Source organism: Ornithorhynchus anatinus, chromosome 3 (genome assembly GCF_004115215.2).
Source record: "Ornithorhynchus anatinus isolate Pmale09 chromosome 3, mOrnAna1.pri.v4, whole genome shotgun sequence".
Lineage (NCBI taxonomy): Eukaryota > Metazoa > Chordata > Mammalia > Monotremata > Ornithorhynchidae > Ornithorhynchus > Ornithorhynchus anatinus.
In genome coordinates, this window is record NC_041730.1 from 34,890,589 (window position 1) to 34,904,034 (window position 13,446).

Consider the following 13,446-nt stretch of genomic DNA (forward strand, 5'->3'; position numbering starts at 1 on the left):
TTTTCCTCTCTCCTACATCTTCCTAATGTGACTACTTTGCAAATACATTCCATCAAAATTCCCAAGATTTTTGGTTTCAGATTTTTGCATCCTGGATTTTTGGATTGTGCTATTTGTCAACAGCCCAAGAGATTATGATGGCATTTAAGCACTTACTATGTGCAAAGCACTGTTCTAAGCCCTGGGGGGATATAAGGTGATCAGGTTGTCCCACGAGAGGTTCACAGTCTTCATCGCCATTTTACAGATGAGGTAACTGAGGCTCAGAGAAGTTAAGTGACTTGCCCAAAGTCACACAGCTGACAAGTGGTGGAGTTGGGATTAGAAACCATGATGTTTGACTCCCAAGCCCGTGCTCTTTCCACTGAGCAACGCTGATTCTCTAAAATGGTATTTAAGCACTTACTGTGTACCAGACACTGTAAACAGCACTGGGGCAGATGCAAGCTAGTCAGGTTGAGCACAGTGCATGTCCCACCTGGGGCTCACAGTCTTAATAACTGGTAACTGAAGCATAGAAATGTGAAGTGATCACACAGCAGACAAGTGGTGGAGCTGGGATTAGAACCCAGGTCCTTTTGACTCCCAGGCACGTGCTTTATCCACTAGGCCACTCTGCTGCACGAGAGTACAAGTAGGACTAGTGCCGTAGATTTTGTAGTTACTAAATTGACCTTTCCAAAGTAGGCTAGCTTATTGCCAGTATATAAAAAAGAAGTTTTTGCTAATGGTAACTTCACAGCAGCTTCAGAAAGAGCTAGTAGAAAGAAAATGAGAAAGGAAACAGGAGATATGCTAATACATATATGCTTTTTTTGGTGCCATTCCATTAATGGATATGTGATGAACAAGGCTTATACCAAATGTGTTATATTGTTACATTGTACTCTCCCAAGCACTTAGTACAGTGCTCTGCACACAGTAAGCATTCAATAAATACATGTGATTGATATCCCTATTTTGCCCCTTATTGCTCTCCATATTTGACATTTCTTCCCCTGTCTTTCCTTCCTTGCCTAATTTTGACCATTCTCTGTCACTTTCCCTCCTTACTTATAGTCACTTCTTTGCCTGTTCTATTCCTTGTGCCTTTCCTTCTTCCCTCCAACCTTTCTCCATCTCTCCACCACCTATAACACTGAAACAGTGTCCTCCTACTTAAGTGGTTAAAAGATGAGATCACATTCATTAAATCCTTTCTCCTTTGCCATCTATGCCACGGAACGTGACCGGATAGCCGGAGCAGTATATGTGGTGCTGCAGTATTTCTCATCTTGATCAAGCTGTTGACATTCTAAGTAATATCAGACCCGGTGTGTATCGATCAGTCAATCATCTTTATTGAGTGCTTACTGTGTGCTGAGCACTGTACTAAGCACTTAGTACTGTGTAGGTGTTCTTGTGATGCTTAATACAAAGTGTTCCTACCAATTGCCTTCAGGGTGGGTTTTGGAGGACATGTATATAAGCACAACATTTTGTAAGGATTGAAACTCAGTGGATCTGGAGTCCATTCTAAACTAGCTCACTCAACTATTGGGAATAAATCAGATCAGCTCACTGCTACTCTTTCTCTTCCATCAACTGTCATGTCCAACTTTTGAAAGACCTATCAAATCATACTCATCTTCCAGTGAATACAAATATTAAAAAATATACCTTCTTATCACTTTAATCAACAATTGGGCCACAATTGAAGAATGAGCAGTGAAGAGTCAGTTTATATTAATATCTGTCTCCTCCTCTAGACTTTGAGCTTGTCGTGGGCACGGAATGTGACTGATGTTACATTGTACCCTCCCAAGCGCTTAGTACAGTGCTTTGCACAGTGAACACTAAATAAATATGATTATATTAATAATAATGCAAACAGTAAGATTTGGGATCGTATCCAGTTTTGCTGACATTTGGGCATTCCTTTCACATTGATGGTATCACTTAATGGCATTTTTTTTTAATGCTTACCCGGGGTATAACACTATACTAAGCATATGGGAGAGTACAAAAGACTTGGTCAAAATCATCTCTGCCCTCAAGGAGCTTGCAATCTACTGGAGAAGCAGTGTGGCCTAGTGGAAAGATTTCAGGCCTGTAATCCCAGCTCTAACACTTGACTGGTCTGTGGCCTTGGGTAAGTCATTTGTCTTCCGTGTCTTGAGTTCCTTATCCTTGAAATGGGGATTAGATAATGTTCTCCCTGTCTTTAAAACTGTGAGCCTCTCAAATAACAGTGACAGTAAAACCTGCTTATCTTTTATCTACCCTAGCACTCATTCCGTACTTGGTACATAGTAAGTTCTTAACTAGTACCAGTGATAACAGTTCAGAGCTCTGCACACAGTAGGTGCTCAATAAATATGACTGAATGAATAATCTACTTGATACTGATAAGATTTATAGGGTCTGAAAATTCTAATTCATTTTATTTTCTATAATGTGCCATTAACCATCCATTAAACTGTAAACTCTTCGAGGGCAGGGATTGTGTCTACCAAGTCTGCTATATTTTCTCAAGCACTTAGTACTGTTAATTGATTTATATAAGCCTTGAACATTAACAAAAATAAACCACTTCAGATTTCTATCCTGGATAAATGTTTTCCATCCATTTTTAGTATTGTCAAGTAATAAAATTGTCCTTAATATAGATAAGTTCTTTGAAAACAGAGACCGTTCCTTTTGCATGTTACCCTCCAGCTACTGTGGCTAGTAATGTTTAGGAATAATTCATGATGGGAAATATTTAGCATATTTAAATATTTGCTTTAACTGGTTTTAAGAGGCTGATTTTAATCTCTTGAGTTGCTCTCTAAAAGCTGATAAGATCATAAAGTGTTAGCAATTGAAGCTTATAGTGTATTGGAATTTTTTTTAAAAAAAGAAAATCTTTCTTTATTCAACAGTCATAACCATGCTTGGACCCTCTTTTGTATTTCCAATAGCGTATAGATTGTCACACAGCATCTGTTCCAGATCTAGAATTTTCTTCAGATTTCACCCTGAAAATCACCAAGACAGCTGTGTGCACGGTAAGCAATTACATTTTGTTCTCTCCATTTCACTAGTGATGCAGTTGATTGGCAGGCCAATACATTAATTACTGGACTTGTGATAAATGAAGAAAACGATTGCTTTGGACAGTCCTTTGCATTTACCAGATTGAGAAATAGATCTGTTCTTGTAAGGACTCAGCAAAGTTTGGGTAAAAAATATTAGGAGAAAATATTTACTTTCTGTTTTATTTATTAGTAAAGATCTCATTTTTTCATATTACTCTGCTGCTTTTATCAGTCATTGGATTTATCGAGCACCTCCTTTCTATACTGCACTGCATTAAGCACTTGGGAGAGTACAATAAAGTTGGTAGGCATGATCTGTGACCACAGCGAGCCCACAGTGAGCTTGCAGTCTACCAGGGAGAGACAGGTATGGAAATATATTAGAAGTAAGAGAAGAAATCGAGTACATGGATATGAAGTGCTGCCGGGGTGAGGGTTAGAAGGGTGCAATAATAATAATAATAGTGTTATTTGTTCAGCGCTTAATATGTGCCAGCACTGTACTAAGAGCTAGGATAGACACAAGTGAATTTGGTTGGACACTGTCCCTGTGTCACATGGTGCTCACAGTCTTCATCCCCATTTTACAAATGAGGTAACTGAGGCCCAATGAAGTGAATTGCCCAAGGTAACACAGCAGGTAGGTGGCAGAACCAGTATTAGAACCCAGATCCGTCTGACCCCCCCAGCTGGTGCCCTGTCCACTAGGCCACGCTCTTAAGTGCATGAATGAAGCATTAGGTGGGAGACTCTGGGGGGGTGATAAGAACTTAATCGGGAAAGCCTTCCTTGAGGAGATGTGATTTCAGTAGAGCTTTGAAGTTGGGGAAAATGCCTGTTTCTTGGATACATAAAGGGAGAAGTTCCTGGCAGGTGGGAAGACCTGAGCAAGGGGGTCAGTAACAGGTCAGGCAAAAGTGAGGATCAGAAATTCCTAAGTATCAGATTTAAAGCAGTCATTGAGCTCTCCCCCTCTTATCTTACCTGCGTTCCCTACATGACCTAGATGGTAGCAGGCCAGTACACTCTGCCTCAGCCTCTGAAATGTGCAACTGAATTGTCCACTCCTTTTGGTGGCTGAGATCCATTTGAGCTCCCCAGCACCATCCCACTTCTGTTTCCAGACATTCCTGACTCTTCTCCAGATCTTTGCAGTGTTTTCCTGACCCACTAAGCCAAAGTAACTGCGGGATAAATTAGTGTGCCCGTCTATTCATTTAGAAACTCATGCCTAAGGATTTTTAAATAATATAATAAATTGTGGCATTTAAGTGATTACTATGGGCCAAGCAGTGTACTAAGGGCTGGAGTAGATAAAAGGTAATCAAGGGGCTCACAGTTTTAGTAGGAAGGAGAACAGGTATTGAATCCCCATTTTAATTAAGGCCTAATTAAAAAATTGAGAAATTCTGATTTTTAAGAAAACCCCAAATAGAGCTAAAGATTCAGGAATGCTGTGTCCTTTGTGTTTATTCCTATTAGCATTTGTGCAATATATTGACGTTGGCTTCCTACGATTAAATAAATCGTAATCGTATTTATTAAGTCCTTACTGTGTGCAAAACACTGTACTAAACTCTGAGAATACACAGGTGAGATTGTTAGACTCCTTTAGCAGGCAAATATGTTCTTTGTTGGCTGTGTTCCTCCAAAGTGAAACAACAGAATTGAAAAATTAGATAGAATTTCATTTGTATGTTCCTTTGTTAGGATAACAGTGTAAAACATGAATTTAAATGCTCTGATCCTTTGATGCTTATAAATTGACAGAGGAACTTCTTGATGAATAACAGTAAATATAATTTCACTGAGTATTTTGTACTGAATCATGTAGGGTTATTGGCAGTCTGTGTAAAATTTCCATTGCATTTGTGATAGAGTGTAGAAGTTGAGGTAACAACTGACAGTTCATCCATCTTATGAGCCTGCCTAACCTTGCAGTAAATGAACAATCAAGTCCATTATTTGTACTAAAATTTTGGACGTGATGCTCAGAAGTAAACAGTTTCAAACATGTAGAATCTGTTCCTTCTATGCTTTTTAAATTTTAATGATTATGAAATGTATTTATGAGCTCAAAATGCCAATTTCGCAGGAGAGATAGAGAAGTATCAGATGATTCTTATCTTTTCTTCCTTTATAAAAAAATGAAAATACGTGAGAGATTAGGAGCCAATTGTTGGAAAAAAAGAAGACTACTCCTGCCACATATATAACAAATCGTATCTTCTACATGTGAATGTTTGGATTGAAGACGTATGCAGGATTTTTTTTCTTCTCCTTCAGAGTTAGAAATAATTACCCCTCGTTGGTCTTAGTTGTCCCTCTTTTCTTCCTTGAATTGTTCGTTGTCTGAAAACTTGACTCACTGGGCAACTTTATTTCAGAAATTATATTAAATTAGTCAAGAAAAAATACACTTGAATATTTTCAGAGATAGCACATAATGAAATTACATAGATTGGAAGGTGTTAGAGCAAAGGATTTGTCAGATTAAGATTTTTAAATAGGTATTTAATAATGTTGGTATTTGTTAAGCACTTACTATGTGCAGAGCACTGTTCTAAGTGCTGGGGTAGACACAGGGGAATCAGGTTGTCCCATGTGGGGCTCACAGTCTTAATCCCCATTTTACGGATGAGGTAACTGAGGCACAGAGAAGTGAAGTGACTTGCCCACAGTCACACAGCTGACAAGTGGCAGAGCCGGGATTCGAACCCTTGACCTCTGACTCCAAAGCCCATGTTCTTTCCACTGAGCCATGCTGTATTTGTGATCAGAATTGTCTAGTTAAGATCTTTATTTTTTGAACGAACATAAGGCACTGTGACACAATTCTGAAAAGATATATTATCCCATGTGGTGAAGCTTTATTACATTTCAGATGCTCAGCCTCTTCTTTTTCTTAGGTCTTTAGCCTCTACTTTTTATTAGGCCTTTATTTAGCTCTTGTGGAAATATCTTTGAGAGTTAAACTTGTTATGGGGACTTTGTAGTGATATTTATTAAGTAAGCACTTAATAGAGGACCTGGATTCTAATCTCAGCTCCTCCATTTGTCTGTATGTGACCTGGGAGGCATCACCCAACTTTTCTGTGCCTCAGTTATCTCATCTCTAAAATAGAGATTAAGACTTTGAGCCCCATATTGGGACATGGACTGTGTCCAACCTGATTATCTTGTATCTACCCCAACACTTAGTGCAGTCCCTGGCACATAGTAAAATTGCTTAACAAATACCATTTGAAAGAAAATGTGCCAAATATGAATTGTCTCCTCATCTCCACTCAAATGGTCATCATCCTCATCCAAGCTGTAGTCATACTATGACTAAATCATTGCATCGGCTTCCAGGCTGATAGTACTACCTTTTAGCCTCTCCCCCCTTCCAATCCATACTGGACATTGCTGTATGAATCGGCTTCTGGAGGGTGTCTCAGCACCCATCTCCCCACTCCTCCAGACCCTTTACAAGTATCCCATATCCCTCTGTATCAAACAAAACTCATCACCCTAGGCTTCCAGGATCTCAACCAACTTGCCTCATTTTACGTGACTGTACTCTTCAACAGCTACTCCCCAGCTCTCTCTCTTTCCTCTTTCCTGTCAAATTAGCTTTCTAACTCTAATTAGGCTCTCCTGCTTTTCTCCCAGCCTGGAACTTCCTCCTTTCCCAAATCCCACAGACTTCAGTGCTCCACACATTTAATGCCCTCCTTAAACCCTATCTCCTTCAGCAAGACTTCCCCAACTTTCCAGCACCCCAGCTTGTGCAAGCCCACCAGCAATCTACAGTACTTATGTACTCATTTATAGACATCCTGAGTTGTACTATGTGTGTATTTGCTATTCACTTGTAATATTCAATTACTTTGACTACTATATCTGTAAACATTTTCGTGTGGTCCCATCTATTAACATGTGGACAAGGAACATGGAACTGCTCCGTTTTGTACTTTCCAAGCACTTAGTATAATGAATCGCAACCAATGCAATAAATACAGTGCTTCTTTTACTAAGTGCTAGACTAAATACAAGATAATTAGATCCAACATAGTCTCTATCCTGAATGGGTTACACAGTCCAAGAGGGAGGGGAAACAGGTATTTTATTATGAGAACGGTAATAGGAGGTGATTGTGGTTAAGAAATGGGATAGGCAAGGTCCTTGAGAACATGGTAGAGTGAAAGAACATTTATACAAATGTATTGAGAAGCAGCATGGCCTAGTTGAGAGAGCACAGCCCTGCGTGTCAGAGGATGTGGGTTCTACCAGTTCTGCCAGTGGCTTGCCATATGACCTTGGCCAAGGCACTTCACTTTGCCTCAGTTTCTTCAACAGTAAAATGGGGTAAGTGTGTGAGCCCCACGTGGGACAGGGACTGTCTCTAACCTGTATCTAACCCATTGCTTTGAACAGAGCTTGACATAGCTCTCTCATTCTCCCCACACATCCAATCCGTCACCAACACCTGCCAGTCTCACCTGCACAGTATCACCAAGATCTGCCCTTTCCTCTCCATCCAAACTGCTTTCGTGCTGGTACAAGCTCTCATAATATCTCGAGTGGATTATTGTGTCAACCTCCTCTCTCATCTCCCTTCCTCCTGTCTCTCCCCACTCCAGTCTATTCTTTATTCCGCTGCCTGGATCATCTTCCTACAGAAACGCTCTAGGCATGTCACTTCCCTCCTCAAAAACCTCCGGAGGTTGCCTATCAACCTTCACACGAAACAAAAACTCCTCACTCTTGGCTTCAAATCTCTCCATCACCTTGCCCCCTCCAACCTCACCTCCCTTAACTCTTTCTACTGCCCACCCCATACTCTCTGCTCCTCTGGCGTTCACCTCCTCACTATCTCCCCTTCACACCTGTCCCGCCATTGACACCTGTCCCACGTCCTACTACTGTCCTGGATGCCCTCCCTCCTCACATCCTCCAAACTAACTCTCTTCCCCTCTTCAAAGTCCTACCGAGAGCTCATCTCCTCCAGAAGGCTTTCCCAGACTGACACCCCCCCTTCCCTCAGCTCCTCCTCCCCTCTCCATTCCCCCCCAGCTCTTCCCCCTTCCCCTCAGCACTGTGCGTATTTGTATATATTATTTATTACCCTATTTATTTTGTTAATGAGGTGCATATCTCTATGATTCTATTTATCTTGATGATGTTGTTTTGTTCTGTTTTGCTGTGCTGTCTCCCCCCTTTAGATTGTGAGCCCGTTGTTGGGCAGGGATTGTCTCTATCTTTTGCCAAATTATACATTCCAAGTGTTTAGTACAGTGCTCTGCACAGAGTTAAGCACTCAATAAATACTACTGAATGAATGACCATAAGTGCTCAACAAATAACATAACAATAATACTGATTTTTGCAATTGCAAATTGAGAACTCTATTCAATTTTTGTGTAAAATGTATATTCTCATTTTCTCAAAGCAATGGAAGCAGAGATAAGATTCCTTTTTTCTAAAACAGAAGCTTAGCTGTTCCCAAATGAGTCTCTAATGGTGTATCTGGCTATGGCCATGTTTGTATTTATTTCAGTTTTTATTGAAGTTTAAATTTCTCATACTATCTCAAGAAAAAGGCTAGTAGTTCAAGAATGAGCCCATTTCTTTGTAATTGTAGTTTTCAGATTTCTCTTTTAAGGCCATTGAAATTTCCCTGACAGCACAAACCTGCCAATTACAAACTCATTATGCATTTTTGGTGCAAGTTGACCTACTTTTGACCTTGCAAAGCTAATCTGCTAAGGAAAACTAGTTAGAAAAGCACATCTGCTGCTAAGAAAAAAGTAAGATTTACCCCAATTGGCATCATAGGTTTTACTACAACATCTGGTAAATAATTCCCATTTAATAAGTTTAAGTACATTTTCCTCCTTTATGTGTTCACATTTTTCTTTGATTCTCTTAGTGAGCTTCTGTTTTTTAAAATACTGATACTTTTCCAGAACAACATAGCCTGTATCCCTTGTATAATTTTACTGTTTGAATTAATCAGTGAAATGGTTAAATTTACACTGTGAAAAACCCCATTAGAATAATAATAGTAATTATGGCAATTAATTGCTTACTATGTGCCAGGCACTGTACGTACAAGCAAATTGGGTTGGACACAGCTCCTGCCCCTTGTGGGGCTCCCAGGCTCAATCCCCATTTTACAGATGAGATAACTGAGGCGCAGAGAAGTGAAATGATTTGCCCAAGTTCACACAGCAGACAAACCTGTCCTTTTCCAATGGATCTGACTTCTCCTATTTAGATTAGGAAATGTGTGGGCTGGGGACCGGATCTGATCTCATTAACTTGTATTCACCCCAGTGCTTATCACAGGACTGGTCACACATGGGCACTTAATTAGCACATAAGCATCATCACTGTCTCTTAGGTTACCTGGGGATTTCATTTAACTTTTCTATGACTTTCTTCATCTTGAACAGTAAATGTTAGTTGCACTCCGTCAGTTCAGCCACAACATCTGAAATAAGGCTCTCTTGTCTTAGAGACAACAAGTTGTTTATTTTTTCTGGTGCCTAAGCCTGTATTAGTCAATCAGCCATCTTTATTGAATACTTACTGTGTGCAGAGCACTGCATTAACCATTTGAAAGAGTACAATACAACAATCTAACAGACACATTCCCTGCCCACAAAGAGTTTACAATCTAGAGTGGGAGCTTACAGTCTAGAGGTATGTGTTGCCGACCTTCAGTAAATAAAAAGTGATGATTTTGGTCAAGTGGAGCACACTATTGTAAGCCCTCGTAGATGAGAATCTATCAGTCATTAGCATTTATTTAGCCCCTACTTTGTACAGAGCACTGCAGTAAGTGCTTGATAGAGTATGATAATAATAATGTTGGTATTTGTTAAGCGCTTACTATGTGTAGAGCCCTGTTCTAAGCGCTGCGGTAGACACAGGGGAATCAGTTGTCCCACGTGGGGCTCACAGTCTTAATCCCCATTTTACAGATGAGGTAACTGAGGCACAGAGAAGTTAAGTGACTTGCCCACAGTCACACAGCAGACAAGTGGCAGAGCTGGGATTCGAACCCATGACCTATGACTCCAAAGCCCGTGCTCTTTCCACTGAGCCCTAGAAGACACATTCTAGAAGACACATTCTCTGCCCTTATGGTGCTTCTTTATCCTGTTTCACTATTCCATAGCATATATCATAAGGCAGTAGGTAGACACTTACAGCTATTACACCCTTTTCCCCTTTAATGCTGGAGTTATTTTCATGAATTAAAATCTTCATGATAGTATTTACTACCATGCCCTGTGTTTGCACTGGTTCGGAGAGGACAGTAGAATTAATAAGCAAAACAGTCTCTTCCCTCAAGGACCTTAGGATCTAGTGTGTGCAGAGCACTGGACTGAACACTCGGGAGAGAGCAGTAACATAAGTACTCATCCCAGCCTCTAGGAGTTTATAATCAGGAGAAACAGTGTGGCCTAATGAATAGACCGTAGGCCTGAGAGTCAAAAGGTCATGGGTTCCAATACCGGCTCCACCACTTATCTGCTGTGTGACCTTGGGCAAGTCACTTCACTTCTCTGTGCTTCAATTCCCTCATCTGAAAAATGGGGATTAAGACTGGGAGCCCTTTTTGGGGCAGGGATTGTGCCCAACCCAATTATCTTCTATCTACCCCAGTGCTTAGAACAGTGCCTGTTATATAGTAAGCACTTAAATGCCATAATCATTATTATTATTATTATTACTGTGTCCCACCATCTCTGCAGTATACCCAAACAGGATCCCAGGATTGGAGAAGTTTCCATCTAATTCCTTAACAACAATCTAATCCCAAACATCTAGTGAAAATGCACATTATGGCAGAATCGAAAGTACTACAATGCACTCAGTTCTTCTACAACACAAGTTTCCAATATCTGGCTTTAAGGAAAATGGGCACCCTGAAACTCACCCATTTTGATGCACATAAATACTTTATTCTGATAACACCTTGTACCTAGCCTGAACACACATTGAAAAGCACGGTGTGCTGGAATTTGGTGCAGTACAACTTTCTTGCCTTACTCATTAGCCTGAAAAGGATCCCCTGGAGTACACTATGGTCAGATCAGACACAGTCCTGTCCCACATGGAGCACTCCGAATAAAGGGGAGGTTGAGTCTGTCAAGTCGAGAAATTTCCAAGACTCAGGCTACCAGAATCTGCGGTGCTAATTTATTTGTCCTTTTGAGGGGGAAGAAAGTCTTAAAATATCCCTTCATTATATGGTTCAGTAGTTTGTTTAGTTCTTGAAGGCAGCAATATATTTAGGTTACCGACTTCCTACAGACCAGGACAAGGGATGTGGGGTAAGGCTAGACGTGGCTTTGGAGCCAGATAGGCAAGGCTCATATAGCTGCAGGTTCTGCAGAGAGGGATCATATGGAAGAGCTACAGTTAAAGGGAAAATCTCATTCATGTACTAAATGTACTAAAATACCATTTTCTCCTAGAAACTGTTTTGTGCATGGCAGCACAGTCAATCATGTGGCTCAATAAATACGACTGTACCTAAACAAGAATTCAGATTCTTAACTTTTAGAAGCCACGTCAACTGCATGGTTTGCAAACTGGATGGACATAAATTTTACCCTAAATCTTAAAATGTTTATCATTGTGCTTAATTTTAATAGGAGAGTCCATGGATGAGTAGCCGTAGCATCACCATTTAATGACATGTTAGATCAGTTGATTTTATAATTTTAAAGGATTTCATGCTTTAAAATAACATTTTTTAAGCCCAACTGAGATTCATAGGAAAGGTGGTTTAACTTTGAGACTTGTTAATGGAAGGGTAGGTTAGAGCCCTATCTTCATGTAGAGGGAAAAATCACATTCATTCATCAATAGAAAGATTAATTTCTGAAGTTGATGAATGAGTTCTCTGCATGAATGCACCTTTCTTTCTCTGGTGGTAAGAATTTCCATAGTAGAACCCATTTGGGTTGCTATCCAAACCTTTTAGAGTATTTCACCAGATAAATTTAAACGTTGCCTGAAATAAAAAGACCAAGGAGCCAGATCTAGCTATATTTCTCAGATTGAAAATTTCTCAGATTGAAAGCAGGAAGAAGTAGATCTTGCAGCTCTGTCGACTCCTGTAAATTTTCAATGCTATAGATAACTTGGAAATAGGGGAATTCAACCAATATGGAATTTTAAACTGCGGGGACTCTTTTGACCCCCAAATTTTTAATAAATAATTTTCAAATAGTAATTAAATGAGGAATGAGTAAAATTCTATGAATCCATATTTAGGTGTTTTATCTGGAGCCTTTGAACTAGTCACAGCACTTTGGTAAAGCTGTTTAAAGAAAAAATGTCATTGGCTGCAGGCTGTAATGTGGACTTAAGTTCTGGTCCTGTTTCAGTGAATTTTGCAAATGTAATATTTTTTACCAGAGGTGTTTACCTTGGCTTCTCCTTCCTTTTGTTGCCTGGTCTACTGGTGAACACAAATCAGTTTGACAGACAGAATCCCTTGGGAAGTTTATGGCACTTAGTTTTTATTGCTCCCCGGAGGTGTCCACACAAGACCAAGGAGGTGCAATTTTTCTCCCAGGAGAAGACTAGGGAAATGAATAGGGAGGTAAAGGAATGAACTGAGGTTTGAAATTTGAGGAGTCAGTTAATGCTGACAATAATGTTCCATCGTGTAATTTCAAGGCTAGTGTTTTATGTCCTCTAGTTTACATAGTAACAATGCTGAGGTGCTTTTGTGGCTTTTTATAATGTTGGTTTGCATATATGATATTGGAAAATACATGTGAATAGGAATGCCATAATATTACTTTCTTACTAGTCTCACAATGCTGCCGCTGAGCAATTGATTTGGGTTATATTAAGGCCTTTAAAGAAATATCACATTTAAAAAAAAAAACCCGTTGCATTTTTGTTATACCACGGTGACTGTGCTGCATGGATTACAAGCCTTCTATCTCCATGCTTGGATAAACTCCATCAAAAGCACATTATCCTCCTACTTCTGTGGCCAGCTGCCTAATTGTATCTGCTGTAGCCACACGCTGTTGGAACATGATACCAGAGAAGAACAGAAATGATAAATTACTCCCTGCAGGTGATAGTGATGATGATAATTTTTAATTTCCTTCTTTCCCAGTGAATTGGTTTGGTTGTCTTCCCCAGTTCTCATAGGGACTAGTATGATTTTATTTTTGAAGCAGCAACAAAAATCAAGTATGCTTGGATTGTTTTCATTTATAAAAGGGAAGCTCACTGCATAAGATTAATTGGAGGAAATTCATTTTACAAAGATTTCCCCCTTTTAATTTCAGGTGCTTAGTTTTAAAATGAAGTAGAAACTTGTAAATAGGAAACATATGCACACTCCTTTAAATAAATAGAA

The 13,446-nt window shown here is 39.8% G+C and overlaps 1 protein-coding gene across 2 annotated transcripts in view; it reads left to right on the top strand.

Annotated features, from left to right (window-relative positions):
- The window catches only part of PRMT3 (protein arginine methyltransferase 3), a 115,445-nt gene that overhangs the window by 83,943 nt on the left and 18,056 nt on the right, over positions 1-13,446 (top strand). For both annotated transcript variants that reach the window (XM_029060113.1, XM_029060112.1), the window contains exon 13: positions 2,943-3,029. In XM_029060113.1, the coding sequence (XP_028915946.1) occupies positions 2,943-3,029 (87 nt within the window). The remainder of the gene's footprint in view (positions 1-2,942; positions 3,030-13,446) is intronic.